Consider the following 21,235-nt stretch of genomic DNA (forward strand, 5'->3'; position numbering starts at 1 on the left):
TTCTCAGGTCGGCTGCTTTGGTGATTGGCTGCTCTGTTGGCAATTAGCTGTTTGTTGCCCCGCCCATGCTCGCATTCTATTGGCTGGATCTACTGGCGGGAGATTTGAAAAACCTCTTTGTCTGAGAGTCCAGGGAGCTGCACCTTTTTCCTTGTCTGAGCCGACATGTGCTGCTCCAGTGAAGGCCCACCAGCACAGACCAAACCTGTTTGTATTGTTTTGTTTGTTTGCTTATTGTTATGTTAAGTTTTTAGTAGTGATGGCAAACCGAGGCTTTCTGAAGCACTGAAGCCTTTTTCCTAATTGTATCGAAAAAAGGTTCATTACTCGGAGCTTCATAACACAGTGGACATCAGCGGCACCTGGTGGGCAAAACCTGAAAGTGCTTTGTGTATTTAAAGGACGAGGGGCGTTTTTTTTGTCTTTTTACAGTTTTTAAACCTGTTCCAGTGCATTTACATGACATTTGAGGTTTAAATAAAAACTGAAAAAAGGAAATGGAAGAATACTTTGATGTCTGGATAATTTAATGCATTATATTAAAAGACATAACTGTAATATATTTTTAATTAATATATAATACACTTAGAATGTACCTTGATAAGGCACACTGCAGAAACTACACTTGTAATTCTAATTGCATTCACATTGTTGCTTTTTTCCCTTCACCATGTTATTAATCTGTTAATATACCAAATTTTAAAATTATATTATTCACTATTATTCACATCTTTCCAAGCAGGGTTTGTAACATGTTTACATGTATCACTAGTCCATTGCCTATTTTTCCATAGGCAAGGCTCATGTAGATATGCTGCATGGGGGATATGGAAGAATTTGATGAAAGAAATGTATGCTCATAAAGGTGAAGGTGCTTGTGTAAGGGGCAGGGGGCACATATTTAATGGACGTGGTTATGTACATGTGTAATTTAGTTTTTATTTAGGAATAAAAAAATTTCCACAGTGCTGGGGTTCAGTTGGTTATTTCAAAATATGTTGTCATAAGGCAACACTTTTACTGGATGTATGCCATGACAGTACACACATTGAACTATGAGGATATATATATATATAATTATTGTACACTCTTACAGAACTAATAAAATGCCATATGTCTAAAAGGCATAGTTTTCTTTCAAAGTTTATATTTTCTAAATAATAATTTTCTACTTTATTTGATGGCAAAAGTTCAAAGTGTTCCCAAACTTCAGAACGGCCTCTTTTTCTTACTGGTTCCATTCTAATATTTTATTATCTACTATCTATATCTTATCTATCTATCTATATATGATCTATCTATATCTTATCTTATCTTATCTTATCTTATCTTATCTTATCTATCTATCTATCTATCTATCTATCTATCTCTCTCTCTCTCTCTCTCTCTCTCTCTCTCTCTCTCTCTCTCTCTCTCTCTGTATCTGTATCTCCGCTAACAACCCTCGAACTGCGCGCCAGGATTTGCCGCTTTTGAATCTTTCCCTGAAGCAGTCACGTGGTTGTGTGCCGAAATGAAGCTTCGGACGTCATTGGTCACGTGATCTTTGTAGAACGAATCAAGCATCGGCTCAGTGATTCGAACCAATGCGTGTCGTTTTTTCAACACACGCCTCGAAGCTTCAGGTTCAAGGGTAGCATCACTAGTTTTTAGGATTCGTAGGGGTGACCTGCCTTTTTTGTTAATACCTTTTGTCTCTGTTTTTTGAAGAGAGTAGGCAGGGTAGTTTGTTTGTATTTTATTTTCTTTTTTACAGGGTAAGTTAAATGTTTTCATTCTGTTTAGATGATTTTGTTTGTTGTTTTGGCCTGGGGTCACCCTGAAGTTATTGAATCCTGTCTTTTTGTGTCCCTTAAGTTTTGAAGCTGCAAAATGGTCAAATGTGTAATTTAAGAGCAAAATAAAATTTAACTTAATTATTTTGAGTTGTTTTTGCTTGGTCTGATGCTGAGTGGGCACTCACTTGAAACCTTTATTGCGTCCTACCCCTAGGGGACGTAATAAATGGGGGCTCGTCCGTCGCTTTTTCTGGTGTAATGTGGGTCCCTTGCTGGTAAGTGAATTTTGATTCTTTCTGATTGGCAGTTTTTTCTTCTGGTGGGAGGATTTTAAGTATGTTAGTGGTTAGATGTTATGGATTTCGTCAGAATCCTTTTTGGAGGCTTTATGTAGTTGCCGTAGGTCTGATTTATTGTTGATTGCAGATTTTTATGATATTCCTGTGTCCAAATCAGCTACTAAACAGGCAATAATGGAAGTAGTGCAGGAGGGATTGGTTTCTGCTGGGATTTTGCCTTCTGAAGTTGTTGGTTCAGAGCCAGTGTTAGATACAGCCAGTCTTGGTTCATCTAAATTTTCTGGTCAAGCTCCTGTTTTACATACTTTTATTGGCTTAGGTAATGAAGGTTTAAGTTAGCTGTTAGATTGAAAAAGTTTGACCTACAAGTTAAACTCCAGGAGCATAAATCAGCTCCTATGTGTTAGGCAGTATGAAATGGAGAGTGGAGATGCACATGGAGCTGGAGTTGCCTCTCCTGCTCCCTGTGTAGCTTTGTCTCCACCTATACCACCCTCTGTAGTCTTAGCAAATACTACTGTTGCCTCACCTGTGTTACCTTCAGTAGAAACTTCAAGTTTTATATTATTAAGCAGATTATTTTGGTTCCCACAATCAGAGAATCTGAAGTGGATTCGTATTGTGATGCTTTGAGCGCATAGCTAGTGCTTTGAGTGGGCCAAAGGAGGTTTGGCCACTCTTGCTGCAGTGCAGATTGACTGGGAGAGCTCAAGAAGTCTGTTCTGCATTGTCTCTTGAGGATAGTTTGTATAGTGTTTGCATTTAAAAATTGCCAATCAGATCTTTACAGAGTTTGCTCGTGAAAAAGCAAACCCTTTTGATAACTGGATTCAGTCCAGCAAGGTGACAAATTTTGAGCAGCTTGGTGAACTCGTTTTATTGGAGGATTTAAAAAAATGTGTTGCTGAACAAAATTGTGACTTATTTGGATGAACTAAGATTTCCTCTGTAGCATAGGCTGTGGTGTGTAGTGATTAATTCGTTTTTACACATAGGGGAAACTTTGTTTTGCCTCCCAGGTAAAAATTTAGTCCGGAGAAAAGTGTACCCAAATTTAGAACCGCTAATATGTCTCCTCATTCTGAAAGTCGGGAATGTTACTTCAAAAGCAATTGGTTTTGTTCAGGTTACTTGTGATTCTCTGCCAGATAGACAGGCCCTTGATTCAGCGTATGAGTCTTTTAAGCATGTAATTTTGGATTGTGTAAGCCAGTTGTTGCTAATAAAATCAGTTCTAATCTTGTAAAATGCATTTTAAAGCACAAGCAGTATTCTAGTCATGTTTATTTTTCCGTATCACTTGCAGACATTTGAAAGAGTACATTTTGTTTTTTTGTTTGTTTAGGTTAGGTTTGTAACTAAGTTGTTTATTTGTAGCCTTGCCAGTACCTAGACTTAGCTGTTCAACCAATATTTTTTTAACTTTGTTGTGTAAAGGAATTTCCTTTTCACAGCAAGGTACTTCATTCGTTTTTGCTGTTTGAGCCAGAGAATAATTGTTAGGGCACTGAACGCCTTCATTGCAGTGGTAATGGGGCGGGAGTTGAGTAGGATCTTGCTTCTGGGGAAGAGGATCTGAGTTTGAGTAGGATCTTGCTTCTGAGGAAGGGGATCTGAGTTTGAGTAGGATCTTGCTTCTGAGGAAGGGGATCTGAGTTCATACAGTCTTTTCACATTTGAGGATGTGGTTTGGCTGTTTGGATTTTTAGTTTGTCAATCTCAACATTGCAGTGGTGATGTGGTAGGATTTTCAGTTAGGTTGTGATATTTGGACTAGTGTTTTTGTTTGTTTTAGATGTACATGTTGAGTTCCTAGTTTGTATATTTGTGTTGTGCTAATTTTCTTTGGAGATTTCTGTTTGATTTCTAAGCTCATTGATTTGAATGTTAATATGCAAGTGATTTAATTTTCATTGTTTTCATTGTTTCATTGTCTGTTTTTAAGATGTTTCTTTGGAAATCATCATAGGTTCTTTCATAAACTTGGACATTTATTATTTGTCTAATTTCTTTGTGCCAAAGCCTCCTTGTGGTTTGTTTCTGCACTGATTATTGAAAACTCAATGCTATTACCAAACCAGATTCTTTTTCTCTGCCTTGTATGGAGGACTGTGTTGCCACAAGATTCATTGTGTGGCTAAAGTTTGTTTTTGTCAGCCCAGACAGTTTTCTGCAGTACACAGTAACGTCCTTTGGGCTTCGAAATGCTCCAGCCACGTTCCAACGGCGAGTCAGGTGCTGATGGGGGTTTCAGATTTTGAGGTATGTCTGGATGATATTGTCCTTCATTCATCAAGCTGGGAGGATCATCTGAAGACACTTCTCATTGTGTTTGATAGACAGCATCAAGCCTCTCTGACCCTAAACCTGGTGCAGGCCATTTGGGATTTTCCTGTGCCATGCACCATGCAAGACCTTGAAAGGGTCTTTGGTGTACTAACATGGCTTTTGCAGAAACTTTTCTGATTTTTATTCTCTGACAAATGACTTCGATCCTTCTATGAATTTGTGGTCCATGTCCTGTCAAATTGCATTCAACTCTAAAAATGTTTCTGTAATGTTCCTGTGCTTTCTGCTCCAGATTTCTCATGTCCTTTTGAAGTTAAAGTGGATGCCGGTGTGACTGGAGCTGGTGCTGTCCTTCTACATTTGTGCGGTATTGATCATCCAGTCTGCTATTCAAGAAAAATTCTCCGGCATTACGAGATGGACGTTAATGTAGAATCACATAGTATGTTGATTTTGGTGGTGGGGGTGTTACGTCCCTTTAGTTTTGGAGATCTGTTTCTCTTTCTGTTCTCAGGTCGGCTGCTTTGGTGATTGGCTGCTCTGTTGGCAATTAGCTGTTTGTTGCCCCACCCATGCTCGCATTCTATTGGCTGGATCTACTGGCGGGAGATTTGAAAAACCTCTTTGTCTGAGAGTCCAGGGAGCTGCACCTTTTTCCTTGTCTGAGCCGACATGTGCTGCTCCAGTGAAGGCCCACCAGCACAGACCAAACCTGTTTGTATTGTTTTGTTTGTTTGCTTATTGTTATGTTAAGTTTTTAGGATTCGTAGGGGTGACCTGCCTTTTTTGTTAATACCTTTTGTCTGTTTTTTGAAGAGAGTAGGCAGGGTAGTTTGTTTGTATTTTATTTTCTTTTTTACAGGGTAAGTTAAATGTTTTCATTCTGTTTAGATGATTTTGTTTGTTGTTTTGGCCTGGGGTCACCCTGAAGTTATTGAATCCTGTCTTTTTGTGTCCCTTAAGTTTTGAAGCTGCAAAATGGTCAAATGTGTAATTTAAGAGCAAAATAAAATTTTACTTAATTATTTTGAGTTGTTTTTGCTTGGTCTGATGCTGAGTGGGCACTCACTTGAAACCTTTATTGCGTCCTACCCCTAGGGGACGTAATACAAACCATAGCCAAATCATTATACTGTACAAACCTGTTTTGGTATAAGGACAACATAGTTAAAGTGAACTGAATGAATGAATTAAGTTTTGACGCATGGCTCTCTGATAATCCTCACAATTACAAATTTGTTCTTCTTTATCTGAAACTAACCTTTGCCCTGCTTTGCCTCCTGAGATTGCTTTGCTATGTCCCTCGCTTATCCTCAAACTCTCTGATCCTGGTCTGTCTAGTACTCTGTCCTGAACTGCTTCATTCTGGAACAAATAAGATGATGCATTAGAAGAACACATTCAATATATTAAATCTTTTTATTCTCTACTGTTCAAACCACACAATATTTATTATAAGCATAAATATTCTTATAAGTTGCAGTCATTAAACAAAAACTTTAAAAAACAGAAGACAATTTTATAATGTTTTAAACACTTCATTTTATTTAATGTTTAATAATCACATCACTAGTTAACAACTGACCACAATAAACACTTCTTTCAAACCAGAAATTAAAATGAATTCCAAATGTAATGAAAAAAAATTGAAAACAAAAAAATTAAACAAAACATCAAAAAGAAAAAAAAAATGCAAAGGACAATGTCTGCAAATGACAAGTCTACCAAACACATCCCACTTGTTCTACATGCTCTTAGTATGTTTTATATTAGTATGCTCTATTAGCTGAAGCGCTCTGAAGGGGCTTTTTTACGCCATCTTGTGGGCTAATACAATAAAATATGTTTTGTGTATCTATAAGTGTGGTAGTCTTCAGAAGCTTCAGTATAACTCAAGCAAGGGTGGTATGCTTTGTATTTCTGTCTCTGTGGACAAAGTACTTAAAGTGTGCCATGGATCCCCAGTTTCACACACAATATGGGACCTCTCCTCTCACTTCCTGCCTAGACAGGACGTCCTCATCCTTCATGGCAGAATTTAAACAGTGCAAAACAAACACATTCAATGCAAACCCCTACTTTTATAAATTCAATCATTTAAATGAGGGCAAGCTTGCTTGCGTCTAGAACAATGTGTTATTTTTATTTTTAAGACTAGAAGGAGGAGAAGGGAAGGGCAAGGAGCTATAAGAGACTCATTGAGATCCATAGAGGCAAGCTTTGGATGCAAGTCATACGCATATAAGCCCCACAACTCAAACTGGATTCATTTTGCCTGTAGGAGTCGGAACTACCCACACTACCGACAGCCACGACCAGCATACCAAAGCAATAGCAGTACGATAGAAACACAAATACAAGTGTCTTGCATGTTTAGTACATTATGTTGCAAAAACATTCTTTCACCTCAGCCCTTTTCTCAGATAAAAAGGCAGACCGACATTAGTTTTCTGAATAGTAATAATAGTAATCATAATAAATATGAATAATAGTCATTGAAATCATAATGATCTTAATAACAATAATAACAACAAGCACACTTTCTAAAAACCTTAAAAGGTACAAATCTGTACTCAACACCCTTTTAAAACAAAATTCATTTTCTTTTCATTTCCATTGTGGTTTTCCTTCCGGCGGCGATATACTGAATGTATAAACCGTAAATATATATATTTACATAAAACCATGTGCTAGCAATTCAGGAGGAGCAAAAAGATGTTAAATGAAAGAAAAAAGAAGAAAAGCAGATTACACTGCACTTGACAGTAAAATGGCTGCAATCAGGCACAGGGAATTGACTTTAAAATGACCACAACTCTACGGGCAAAGCTGAAGGTTTCAAAATAAAGTCAAAATTCAAAAAGAACCATACCCAGAGCATTTGAATGCTGCACAACACAGCTCAAATACAAATATCTACATACCTCTCAGTTGTCAAAAAAAAAGTCTACATAAATAATAACTGTTATTGCCCATAACCCTACATAACAATTTAAGATTTTTTAAATGTTTTATTCCTAGTTCAATACTGAGTCGATATTTCTCTTCAATGCCAGGTTCCTCAATCAAATTTTACTGAGATATAGCTCAGAGTCGATTTGTGCATAATAAGCATGTGCATTAAACTTCTTTGTAATTAAAATGCTTGAAACCTTCAAAAGCATGATAGTGATTGATAGTAGCAAAGGGTAGGTTGTATTATACATATATAGATTTTTTTTATAGTAGTGTCATGTAGTCGTTACATTAGTTGCATAAATGTGGCGTTAAAAACAGGGTAAAACTGTAGTAGATTTCTCATCAAAGAACTCTCCTTAATTATCCACACCCCTTTAACCCTAAATGGGAAAAATGAAGAGAGACAGAGCAACCATCTGCCGTTTTCTTTTGCATTAATAGTCTCCTTTCTCTATTGTAGAACAAACACAGCACCACTGACTGCTTTCAGAACAGGATACAATATTTGGACTGCGTTAAAATAATAAGAAAAAGGCTATTTAGAGGCGACTAAGATCAAATGCTACAAGAAGAATAAGCTACATAATGGTCTACTGCCTCTGTTTCAACCCTGCTTGAACATCTGAACAAGTGCTGCCGGCAAGTTACGCTTAAGCTTTCTGAAACACCTCTGACCGAACAGTTAGCACAATTAGGTATAGGTATATACTTTATAATGTACAGTCCAACTAGGTCTTCACACGCACGCCACATCTAAGAACTAAAAAACTAAAAGAAAAGAAAGGTTCTGTGTCAGGCTGTGAACATCTCTGTATCTCCTCAAAGGCAGTGGCAGACCCAGGCTCTTTCCAGTTTCAGGTAATTAGGATAAGAGGCACATACTTGAGTGACACAAAGCTTCGTTCCTCCATCTATCTCAAACATGCTTCAGCCATGACACCAGGTCCATTAAACCACAATCAAACAACATACAATATTAACCTCGGCATTTCACAACTTTAGCTTCACCTCAGCTCAGACTGATATCACTAGTGATGCACCGAAATTCAAATCTTTGGCCAAAACCGAAACCGGAGAAAGCAATACATTTTGACAAAGGCCAAAAGGTTTTCCCTTATTTTTCCATTTTTTTTTTTCAAAATAGCATAAATTAGATTAAAATAGCTATAATATATTTATGTCATGTTTTTTAAAGGAATTGCAATTACACAAACGATACAAAGGAATTTATTTAACACATTTTTCATAATTCCAGCAAAAATGCCAAGAAAACACCATACTGTGTTTATAGCTATATTACTCACTGAGTAGTGACAGCATTACTCAACACAAACACAAAAAAATTTAGAGAAATACTTTCAGTTTTCAGCCAAATATTCGGTGCATCCCTAACACCCACTAATGTATCATTTTCTCATACCTTCACTCAGCAAATCTTCCTCACCATCTGCTGACAATGCACACTTTCCGAGACCTACGTGGAGCTGTGTCTAAGATGTAAGCTTTGCTTCCTGTGCGTATGTTTCAAGAAAAGGTTTCAAGAAGAATGTCTGTCCTATAGGCAGAGACCATTGTATTGCTTTACAAGAAAACCTAAAACAACAGAAAAGAACCAAACAACCAAGCACAACAAGAAAATTAAAAGTCAAACAAACATAATAGAACACAGCTCATAGCCACAGGAATCACTCAAACACATCACAAAACACAGAGAGTTTCTTTTTAGAGAGATTTAGTTCGACCTACAGCTGAAACAGACTACTTGCTTTGTTTAAATGTGTGTTCTTATGGATGACAGAGAGGGGATGGGATGAGAGTGAGATCTGATGAGTTATGAGAGCAAGAAGATAGTGGAGATACTGATGCAGGGTAGTCAATGGTTCTTACAGGATCACAGGACAGCCCCGCATACTAACGAAAAAAGCTGCAACACAAAACTACGAGCTGATTTTTCTAAAAAGCAAGTACTTGTGCCAGCGTAATAAACACGGGAAGTCATGTCATGTATATCCAGTTGTTTACACCATGGGAAATCGTAACAGCTTAGACCCTGCTAAAACTAGAGAAAATAATAAATAACCAAATTGCCAGTATGAAAACCAGGAGATCTAGCCTACATCATGCCCTAATGAATGTTGAGTGTCGTCACTAAGCAACTATGAAGAATGTGTTACGAGAGTTATGGAGCTGAGGATGGATGGGTGAAGAGATACTACTAAATTAATTTAACCTATTCATCATCCAGTTTGATCGTTCTGGGTGGAACAGTCTGCACGAGTTTAGGGCACTAGGTTGGATTGGGCTGGGTTGAGTGTTAACCAATGAGAGGAGCAGGTCACGTCTGGAGTCCAGCGAGGGAGTCAGAGGTGCAGCCCTGCCCCTGAGAGGCAAGGGTGAAGGAAGGAGTCGTGGCGGAGCGAGGGATGCCGGCGGTCGCCAGGGAGTCGTTGAGCGAGACACTGCTGCGGAGTGAAAGGGGGTGGGCGGGGCTGTCGCCCAGGGCAGGCCAGGTTATGATGTCAGCGCCGTGGTCCGTGCGAGAGCGCGCTTTCACGCGGAAGTTTAGCTTGAAAGACTCAATCTGCAGCGGAGGAAGGTTTCAGGAGAAAAAAAACAGAAACACAGAAGGATTGGACATAGAAAGGAAGGAGGAGAAGGGCAGGGTAGAGGGTGTTGGGGTGAATTGAAATGAAAAGGGTAAGGTGACAGCAAAAAGCAGAATTAGATGCCTGAAAAATAAGAAGTCAAGACGATTTGACAGTCAGGGGCTTTTTTTTCTTCTTCAAATAACAGAAATACAACAATGAATTAACACATACCACAAAGATCAGAAAGAAAGAAAGAAGGTGTCATCAAATTAAATTATGATATGGAATAAATAAACATGGATATGATCTCTAAAACTGTAAAAACAGAAATTAACTAAAAGATTATTTCTGTATTAAAATACATACACTCCCCCATCACTTGAAATGCTCCCAACATTAAAGGAGAACTCTGGTGCAAAATGAACGTTTGGTGTAGTAAAACATGATAAAAAGTACTTACCTTTGATGAATAGCACACTTTTGTTCTCTTACAGCGTTTTGAGATCCAGAAATTTTAACAGTTTATCCAAACACCCCTCAGACATGGTGATACGGGGCATAATTTGCCCTGATAAATCGTTTTTTACACCATTATCCAGACTCAAAGTAGCTCCACAGCTCCTTGCTAGAATCTAGAGGGCCCTGACATTTAAAAATGAGGCATTAATAACTTAAAAAGTGCACAAGAAGCTGGATAACAGTGGGAAAAGCAATTTATCAGGGCAAATTATGCCATGTGTCAACCAGTCTGAAGTTTTTTACAGACAACCTGTTCCAAATTTCTAAATCACAGAACACTCTGAGAGAACGGAGGGGTGCTGTTCATCAAAGGTAAGTACCTTTTTATCATGTTTTACTACACCAAAAGCCCATTTTACACTGGAGTTCTCCTTTAAGAGGGTTAGAACAAGCAAACACCATTTAATACATGTGAATGCATGGGCCCATTGTGATCTCTTGGGCTTTAGGTGAGGATGGTAAAGCAGCATGATCTGTGATGCAAACTCGCAATCTTCAGGCTACAGTGTCAGTGTAGAGCCAAAATAAAAAAAAAGTTACATAAAGAAAGCTTATATTACAACATACAGAACAAAATGTCCCAATTAAAAAACAACTTGCTTTTTTGCTAACAAAACCGGCTATGCAACACCAATAGCCTTACCACAAACGTCTAAAAACGCCTGAACTAATGTAAAAAACTGCAAACCCTACAGGACATTCTAACCTGGCATGTAATTGGGGACATCCAAAAGAGGGGTATGGAGCAGGAGCAGCGTGACACACAAACTTACTTGTTTCAGGGATAAGCGAGTCCAGGCCCTGGGGGTCCCGGAGCGCATCACCCCCACATGGAGTGCCCTCCTTCAGCCCATTCTCCTGGGCAGGACTGGCTGCTGGCTGGTCTGCCAAGGAGCCACTAGAGGGAGCCCCACTCCCTTCAACTGTCTCCTGTTGCCCCTCAGCCTAAAAACACATAGCAGCGTGTCAATAGGAGAGATGAAGATGAAATGGACATGCCAATGCAATCCCACCCTGAGCTGAGTGTTTGTAGGATTTTTTTTATGCAAAAATGAAAAACAAAAAAGACAAACAAATAAATAAAAAACAAAGCAGTGCTCATGGTATCATGCTCTAATGATGCAGCACTTGAGCAAAACAAGAAAATCAAAGTCTCAATATAAATGCAAATTATATATTTACAAATATAAAGAATGATCATGCTTAATAAAACTACAGAAGTGTCTATGTTTACATTTAAAATAAATAATACAAAAGACAGCACAAGAAACAGCCATAATAACAATGTGCATGTTCTCACTCAAATTTGAATGAAATGAAGTGCTCAGTATTTCTATAAACATTTAATAAAACATTCACACTTTATTTTTGTTTGATTTAACACCCTGCATTAAACAATATCTCTTTCTGCTTTACTGCTATATACAGTATTTGGAATTACAGTGTCCTCCTAAATTGCAGGCACCCTTGAAGAAGATGAGCAAAAAAATTTAATAAATAAAATAAAAATCTTGGTCAGCTTGAATTTACCCAAAGATCTATAACAAATTTAGCCTTTTATTAAAAAAAAAAAACTTGTATAAAACGTATAAAAAGTACTGCACAATAAATAAGAACTGTACAAAAGTTTACCTAACATTTATCTCACCAGTAAATATATAAAAAACAAATACATTAGCACTAATGTAAACAAAGTAGGGTTGCACAATTTCTATCAAAGTCTATCAAAAATCCTATATCATGCAGCCCATCATAAAACAAATATGAACACAGTCAACATTATAATAATTTATTTTAATTTTTAAAAAAGTTTTCTAATAAAACAAAACATAAAATTGACCCCAGACATTGATTCAATTTGACTAAACTCCCCTGATTTCTGGATCCTGTGCAAGTTCCTTTATGAAAAGGTTCAGCAATTGATTAACTCAATGACAGACATAAAATCACATTTTTTTATTAAGATTATTTATATTTATTTTAATATTACTATATAAATAAGCATGTAAATATACACTTTTTTTAAAATGTGCCTAAGACTTCTACACAGTACTGTGTGTCTCCACTATCAAAAAACGTTGGATTCTGAGTTTTCCTCAGAACCTCTGTGATCACCAGCACAAAAGAGTCTAAAAAAAGAAACAAACTGACTGGAATCTCTTCTACTGTAAAATAAAGTAAGGTCATCTTACAATAGAAATAAAATATGTGGGTGGTCAGATGTTGTGTTGTTAAAATTTGAAAGATTCAGGGTATTTTGTAAGAATGACTGGCATCACTGATTCCACCAAATGTGATGTTTTAGATTTAGTTTTGGCTGCTGCTTTCCAGTACGGCAACCAACCAAGATTCAGCTTAAAATCCACACCAAAAGACCTTCCACCAATCCTAAAAACAATAATTGAGAGAAGAAAAATATAACAATATGGAGCTATTCTGAATGGAGGAATGATCTTAGATTTCAACCGCAACCAAAATCATGCCAATATAATCACAATTGTCATTGTGATCAAAGGGGAAATGGTCTACATAACTCTGACAAAAACAAAATAATAGAAGAACTGCTTGTGTAAAAACAAATATGCTCATATTGATCAGGGGTGCTTATAAATGGTAAAATCTTTGAATTAGCAACTGCTCAGCTTGTTTTGTTGCAAATTTATCATTATAAAGCCTGCACGACTGTCGTTTTAAGAAGTACACTAATATGTGAATGAGTATGAGCAGATGAAGAGTACAGAAATGGAAATTTTCATGCAGCAATGGTTGGCCATAGGCTGAGGGGAAAGGTGACATTATAACCAGTAAGGCAATTGGAGGCTTTTTCTGGACCCACCGAGACATTAATTCCTTGATACTCAAAATGCAGCCTTGGATGGCCATAGCCTTGCATGGTTTAATGATTTCCCAAATCCAATGTCATTGATTTATCTAAAGAAAAAAAAATCATCTTTATTCCATCTAAAATTGATTGCTGGATGAGGGAAAGCACTAAACTGTGAAGCAGAGTGGCCTTCCAGTATAGCGTCTGTGCAATATTAAATGAGAGCATGAGGAAAATATATTGCTTCTTAGTTTAACATTACTATAAAAGAGTCAAGACAGGACAACAACAACCAAAAATCCCCCACACTTCATCTTTATTTCTCCAGCAGGATACCCAGTCAAATCCAAATGGGGCCCATTAAACCGTAAAGGTAACAAGGGAACTTGTTTTCTTAAAAAGATATTCTATAAAAACATAAAAATGCAGAAATTAAAATGGATTTTTGAGTTTGATGGCTATTAACAAAATGAACATAAAATATGGTTCAGTCAGGAAACCAAAAATACAGTAAAATACATTTTCCTACTTTGCAATACGTTGCAACACAATAACAACAAATATTGTGAAACAATCTGAAAACTATATATATGCTGCACAAGAAGATAGCCCTCCAGTTTATAGGCTGAACAAAAGGGAAATAAATTCCGTTTGAAATTTTAACTGCAACTTCAAAAAAGGTGTAATCTATTTTCAGGCATTTGATTTCACTTGATTTAATTGAATTTGAAGCTATAATCTCAGGAATATGAGTATCCACATCTGCTAAGTTTCAGTGAAGACTGAATCATCATTTCTACTAACAGGTAATGTGTCCAGTAATCTTAAATAGAGATGATGTTTGAATGGCTTTGTAAAATGTATAATAAAAAGATAATGCTAAAATGACTTTTTAATACACTTTACTCTTTTGCTTATTTATGAAAATTATATCTCAAATAAACTGATGTGTTTCTTATCGTCATAAAGATATTGTTTGTAATAATTATTATTATATTTAAGCCATAGAACACGAGAGGGAGTGTGTTATCACCAGTTTTGGGAGTAACGGCTTTAAAACTCCGTTACTTTTTTTCAGTAACGAGTAATATAACTAATTACTATGACTGTAACTATAACGCCGTTACCATTTCCGACACCCCGTTACTGCACGTTACTTTAGCTGCTCTATGAACTTTTTTTTTTTTTTTAACTTCGCTTTGCCCTGGTTAACCCCTACTTCGGCGAACTTGAGCTTCTGGCCGCTGTGCCTGTGGTTTGGCGTGGTGAAGTGAGGCACAATTGTGACGATTTGCGTGCTCTAATCAATTCAGTGATTGCCGTAGACAGCCCAAGTTACAAAAATTAAGGACGTTAAGCTCTTTTTAGCTGCTCCGGTTTTTGTGGTGCTGCTGCTTTCTCTTTTAGAGCTTAGATTCTCTGCGAACCCGACCTGACCCGAGGACCGACCCGAAATCGGACTCCTATTTTTATTTTATATAAAGCTCTGGTGTGATAATCACAATGTTGCTAAGTAACCAATTATTATTGTTCACTAAAGCGAACGAAATAGCGAAAACTGAAAGTAAAAAAACATTTGTGTTAACTGAATCTAATAAAAACGGTAATTAAAAGGAAAAAACATATCTCGAACTGTATTTTGTGTTTATAAAACGAACTAAAACGAACTGAAATTACTGATAGAATACCCTCATTTTCGTGTTTAATTTATTTATAAGCGCTGTTGTACAGCGGGCAGTGTTGTGCTGAGCGCGCGGCACCTCGTGGTCTGTTAGTTCTTGTGTAAAGCGCTCGCGCTAGCCGCAAAATACAACAGAAAACACTGAGAAACTGCAGAACTATGTATGGGATTACAATATGAGCGCCAGGCAGATGAAAGAGAAACAGGAGATACAGTATGTGAGAACATTTACCTGTGAGTAACTCACGCCAAAACACGCAAATCTCTTTTTCTCTCTCTCTCTCTCTCTCTCTCTCTCTCTCTCTCTCTCTCTCTCTCTCTCTCACGTTTATTAGATTGATCTGTCTGATGAGATGTGTAAAAACTAATAGAAACTAGCAAGCCCACTCTAGAAACAAATTAAAACTTACTGAACAGAAAAAATTAAAACAAAATAAAATTAAACTATAATAAAAATGAAAAATGTTATAATCACGTAGCTCTGGGCGCACGTGAACCCCTCCGCGTTTGACGTGCAGCATTGTGTATAGCTGTTCTTAAAAATCATTTTAATTAAATAATAGTTCTGTGCTTTTATGTAAGTGTTAATTAACATAATTCTGATTATATTTCGCTTGGCTTGGTTTGTTTAATTTCATCCCCAGACGCGTTTTTCTGTTTTTTTCAGTATTAAGTTTTAGTAATTTTCTTTGGTTGTGTGGAGGATTTCGTTTTTTTTTTTTTTTTAATTCGTTAAATTATATTTTTGTCAACATTTTGGGTTTATTTTCGTCTGTTATTTTTCTAATAATAATAGTAAATACATAATTGATTATTTTTTTTTTTTGACGGGCGAATAATAAAAAGTAACGCGATAGTTACTTTTACTGGTAACGAGTTACTTTTATAGTGGAGTAACTCCGTTAGTAACTCAGTTACTTTTTTGGAGAAGTAACGAGTAACTATTACTAATTACTTTTTCAAAGTAACGTGCCCAACACTGGTTATCACGAATTTGATGTTATTTGTGATAGCACACGACCTCGAGTGTTCTATTGCTTTTATACAACAGTTTATTTTTACAAAATGAATAAAGAAAGTAAATCAGGGAACTTAAGAATGAATATGCTTTAATATGGACTGTGCATTCCGCCAAAAAGTAGTTCCACCACAACTGTAACAGAACTGAAACTTAACTACAAAACGGTGCATGGTTTATACAGACTAACACCACGAAAGTTAGCTTGAAAGCAAATTGTGAATAAGCGAAGATGGTAACGCTAGGAGCGTGATATAACGCTAAACTCTACTCTCCTGCTCCGTGGAGTCGTCTTCAGGTGAACATTTTTTGAGCATTTCTGCCTGTTTTGATGGGTGCTGTTGGTTTTAGCTAGCCGGCTGGACTGTGGTTAGGTTAGCGTAGCTTGCTTTAGCTCAGCATTAACTTAGCTTAGCCTAGCCTGGCTGGTTAGCGTTCTGGCTGTCAAACGGTATTAGCCGAGCGATTTTCTTTCCCTTTTTTCCATGAAAGACGAGTTGCGGGCTGCGGGCGAGTATGCCGCGGCTGAGCGCTAGCCTGTGCTAAGCTAACGCTGCTGCGGGTGTCCTGTGTGTATACGCCGTTACTCGGCAACATGTCGGCGGAGTGATATAAGTTTAGTGTGAGAAGGCCGTGATGTTATCACGAATATCATCACGGCTAGATCACTTCTCAACCAATCAAATTGTGAGGTCGGAACTAACTGTTGTATAATAAAGAGATAACAAGCCAACTAAAACAAAACTTCACACTTATTTACCCTGCCTACATCTCCTGGTCAAAATCTAATGTAATAAAAATGTATGCTTCATCACTTTTTACATATATAAACTGTTAAATACCCCATAAACGATAACCTAGCTATCTGGACAGAACGACCATCTTTCCAATAATGGGCACATAGGTCCAGCTGAGAGTTTAGTGCTGCAAGGATCCTATCTAAACCTGGCAATCTCAAAATCAGGTAACATTCGTTGGAACATTTCTCCTCCTCCTTTCTCAGACTGGTGCCTTTAAACTGTCTGCAGACAACAGAGTACTATTGCTTTAAGATGTAGAACGTAGTTTGGAAGTCTGTGCCGGGGTTTCTGCTGCTAATGCTGGTATCTGGAGTAATGACACAGCACTATGCAACACGCTGTGTTCAAATTTCCTTGAACCAGACCAGAAGTTTCTCATTGAATTTAGATGTCCCCATGTCCGTTGCAACAGCTGGTTTTGCTTTGTTTAGTCTGTCATTAAAACAGTAATCTAGTTTGCATATAAAATCTGAGAACTGTTAAATGCAATGCAGGAAAAAAAAAACATTTGTATTTTCAGTCTGTGGCATTTTAAGACCTTTGGGAAATGGAATTAAGACAAATAAAGGCCTTATTTTTAGATAAGCAAATTTAAGACTTTTGAAAACCTTTTAAGAATCTATGGACTGATGCTGTTACTGTTACCATTGAAATCAAGGTAAAATGTTCAATTAATCATGATCTTGATGGTCATATCTTCCAACACTATTTTCAGCCTGTAAAGGGTTCTTTACACTCAAATATCTTTACTACAAAATCCATGGCATAATTTAAATAAGTATTTGCATGTTTATATTTGTATATAGTATAGAGTCTATAGAGAATAGTGCATTTTTTTGCTATTTATTACTACATTTTATTACTAAAAAAATAAAGACAGGATATTACAATATCACTACAAATAATATACAAATTTGATTGACATGCATGTTTCTAGCAAAACCTGAGGTAAAAAAAAAAAGAGTAAAATGTTCTGGAATACCTTGTTTCCTTTACCCATGTCTCACCTTAAAATTCCCACCACCAGGTGCATGACTCACATTGTCCAGTGAGCCCACCTTTGGATGGGCTTTGTCTTTGAAGTTCACCTTATGGGACTCGATCTTAACATCTCCACCTCCTACAAGAAACAGTAAATGGTACAGTAACACATAATAAGCTCCAATGTTTTAATGCACCTCAAACCCTTTATGCAGCCTAGAGGATCACATCAATTACCTGGTTTATGCTTGATGTTGGACTTGGAACCACATTTTGAGGTCACTTTACTCAGGTCAACCTTCTTACTGAGAATCTGCACCTGTGAACACATTGCATGGGCTCATGTAAAAAGAAGAAGGCATATGCTGACAACTCTATACTAATCTCACATTTTACTGCCTTAATTGTAGATCATAAATACACATGCAAGCACATAAAACCAAAACAAGACAATACAAAGAAAATTCAAAAAGAATGATTAGAATGATTCATTTAGCTACAATTAAGGGAGAATGTTGTTAGGCATTGTTATTTAAGCATTAGTCACTGGCAATCAGATAATTAAAGCCTCAGTTTAAAGCTTGAGCAATTAAATAATTGTCCGAATAGAAATTTATGACAGATATCAGCGTAGCTATGTATGGGTAAACTGGCTCAAAATAACCCTGCATTTTTTCCACACCAGTCGAAAAACAAAATAAAACAGAGGAGCAGTTTGTACTGCTCTATCCTTGAAGCTGTCAAAGTAAACCAACTCTATTTTAGCAGATGAGCTCCATTGTGAAGATTGCGGTGGATCTGCTGATAACGATTTGATCGCATGCAGTGGCAGTACTTACGTTCCCTCCACCAGGAACATGCTTCATATTGTCCTTGGAACCCAAGCGAGATGTAACATGGCTGTAGTCCACCTTTTTGGAGACTATCTGAACCTATAACACAGCATGGCAGGCAGAAAGCAGAAGGACACCAGGGATCACCAGGTTAAGAGGACGACAGGACAAAGAGGGAAAGTTGAAGCATCTATAAGCTTAAACAGGTACTATACTATAAACAGTGCAGGTGAGGCTTTTTTATCTGGCAGCAGCTATATTTGCTAGAGCACACATGCCATGCTGTGTTTAAAATAGTATTCCCAGTTAGGAATCACAAAATGACAACTATAGAAATGACCCTTTCCCAGCGTAATATAAAAATGGTGTGGTATAAGTACAATGAATGAGACAAAATGCTTGAGTATGTCCATATCACTGAATCAGAATCAATTTAAATTATTAAGCAGTAGAAAGTAAGTATACACATATATGCCAACAGGGCAGGTAAGGGCAAGGAGGGGCAAACCAAGTCAGCGACAGAATGTTGTCATTGATATTCAAGGGCTACAAAGGCTGTCCCATCTGGACTAAACAAGCAGTAGGGCAGTCTTGGAATGTTTTATAAATGATGTTTACAATAGGAACGTGTCACAGCATACATTGCATCACACACTGCTGTACTGCCATGGACTGGTCAGAGTGCCCCTCCTCACCCATCAAACCCATCACCATCAAGGGCATCTACAGTAGACAATTAAGCATCATAAATGGACCAAGCAATGAAAAAGTAGAACTGTCTATGAAGGACTGTTTTTTTTCACACAGGTGAACATGGAGGAACATGGAATGCTTTGGAAAAACAACATTTTAGGATGGTAGTCATATTGATTTGGCTTTTTTAAATAGGTGACATGACATCGAACTTTGTCTCATAGTGGAATCTTTGGAAATTATCTCAAGACGTTTGGAACCATTTGTAAAATAGCATGCAGAACAATTATGAACACATATGTATTATATTTATTACACAAGTTTAGACAGTTGTAGTAAAAATCTCCAAACTATTAACTGAGTGAAAAAGCAAAAATTAACCAAACAAATAACTTACAATTCATACATTCAGTGCCATCAATCAACACACCTACTGTACTGTATAATTCTACAAAAATGTACAGTGAAGGAAATAATTATTTGATTCCTTGCTGATTAAGTTTGGTCACTGACAAAATCATAAACAGTCTATAATTCTAAGGGTATATTAATTTGAGACAGATAGAATATCAAAAATAAAATCCAGGCAATCTCATTGTATAAATTGTATAAATGAATATGCATTTTGCTGTGTAGCTAGAACACATTTAGCTAGCTAGTTACCTCTGGAGTGTTAATTTTGTCAAAATATGACTACATAGTTTTCATCAAACATTTACATAGCTAGCTAGTTAACTAATTTCTTCCCTCATCAAACATTTAGGGTAGCTAGTTACATTGGCAGTGTTTTTATCATTAAACATTTAGCAAGCTAGTTACCTCAGCAGTTTTTTTTTTATAAAACATTTAGCAAGCTAGTTACCTCAGCAGTGTTTTTTTCTCATAAAACATTTAGTCAGCTAGTTACCTCAGCAGTGTTTTTTTCTCATAAAACATTTAGTCAGCTAGTTACCTCAGCAGTGTTTTTTCTCATAAAACATTTAGCTAGCTAGTTATATAAGCGGTGTTTTATTTAGCTTGCTAATTAACTAACTAGTTACCTCAGCAGTGTTTTTTTCTCACAAAACATTTAGCAAGCTTGTTATATAAGCAGTATTTTAATTTAGCTAACTAAATAACTAACTAATTACCTCAGCAGTGTTTTATTCAGCTTGCTAACTAGTTACCCTGCTAACTAGTTACCTCAGCAGTGTTTTTTTCTCACAAAACATTTAGCAAGCTTGTTATATAAGCAGTATTTTAATTTAGCTAACTAAATAACTAACTAATTACCTCAGCAGTGTTTTATTCAGCTTGCTAACTAGTTACCCTGCTAACTAGTTACCTCAGCAGTGTTTTTTCCTCACCAAACATTTAGTCAGCTAGTTACCTCAGCAGTGTTTTTTTTTCTCATAAAACATTTAGCTAGCTAGTTATGTAAGAGATGTTTTATTTAGCTTGATAATTAACTAACTAGTTACCTCAGCAGTGTTTTTATTTAGCTTGCTAACTAGTTTCCATGCTAACGAGTTATCTCAGCAGTGTGTTTTCTCATAAAACATTTAGCTAGCTAGTTATATAAGCAGTGTTTTATTTAGCTTGCTAATTAACTAACTAGTTAACTTACCTCAGCAGTGTTTTTATTTCTCAGAAAACATTTAGCAAGCTTGTTATATAAGCAGTATTTTAATTTAGATTGCTAACTAACTAACTAACTAATTACCTCAGCAGTTTTTTTTATTTAGCTGGCTAACTAGTTACCCTGCTAACTAGTTACCTCAGCAGTGTTTTTCCTCACCAAACATTTAGCAAGCTTGTTATATAAGCAGTATTTTAATTTAGCTTGCTAACTAACTTACCTCAGCAGTGTTTTTATTTAGCTTGCTAACTAGTTTCCCTGCTAACTAGTTACCTCAGCAGTGTTTTTTCCTCACCAAACATATAGCAAGCTAGTTACATAAGCAGTTGTTTTATGTAGCTTGCTAACTAACTAGT

At 36.7% G+C, this 21,235-nt stretch overlaps 1 protein-coding gene across 15 annotated transcripts in view; it reads right to left on the reverse strand.

Moving 5' to 3' along the window:
• Positions 1 to 5,883: 5,883 nt before the first annotated feature.
• LOC103034726 (microtubule-associated protein 4) overlaps positions 5,884 to 21,235 on the reverse strand; it is a 121,365-nt gene continuing 106,013 nt past the window's right edge. For 12 of the 15 annotated variants that reach the window (XM_049480460.1, XM_049480452.1, XM_049480458.1 and 9 more), the window contains 5 exons: positions 18,575 to 18,667; positions 17,973 to 18,054; positions 17,762 to 17,874; positions 11,205 to 11,376; positions 5,884 to 10,053 (listed from right to left, as the gene is read on the reverse strand). In XM_049480460.1, coding sequence (XP_049336417.1) covers positions 10,046 to 10,053; positions 11,205 to 11,376; positions 17,762 to 17,874; positions 17,973 to 18,054; positions 18,575 to 18,667 — 468 coding nt within the window. In that variant the 3' untranslated portion in view covers positions 5,884 to 10,045. The remainder of the gene's footprint in view (positions 10,054 to 11,204; positions 11,377 to 17,761; positions 17,875 to 17,972; positions 18,055 to 18,574; positions 18,668 to 21,235) is intronic. The other 3 variants (XM_049480457.1, XM_049480456.1, XM_015607766.3) reach the window with 2 other exon arrangements.

The sequence above is a fragment of the Astyanax mexicanus genome, chromosome 6, assembly GCF_023375975.1.
Source record: "Astyanax mexicanus isolate ESR-SI-001 chromosome 6, AstMex3_surface, whole genome shotgun sequence".
NCBI classification, from domain to species: domain Eukaryota; kingdom Metazoa; phylum Chordata; class Actinopteri; order Characiformes; family Acestrorhamphidae; genus Astyanax; species Astyanax mexicanus.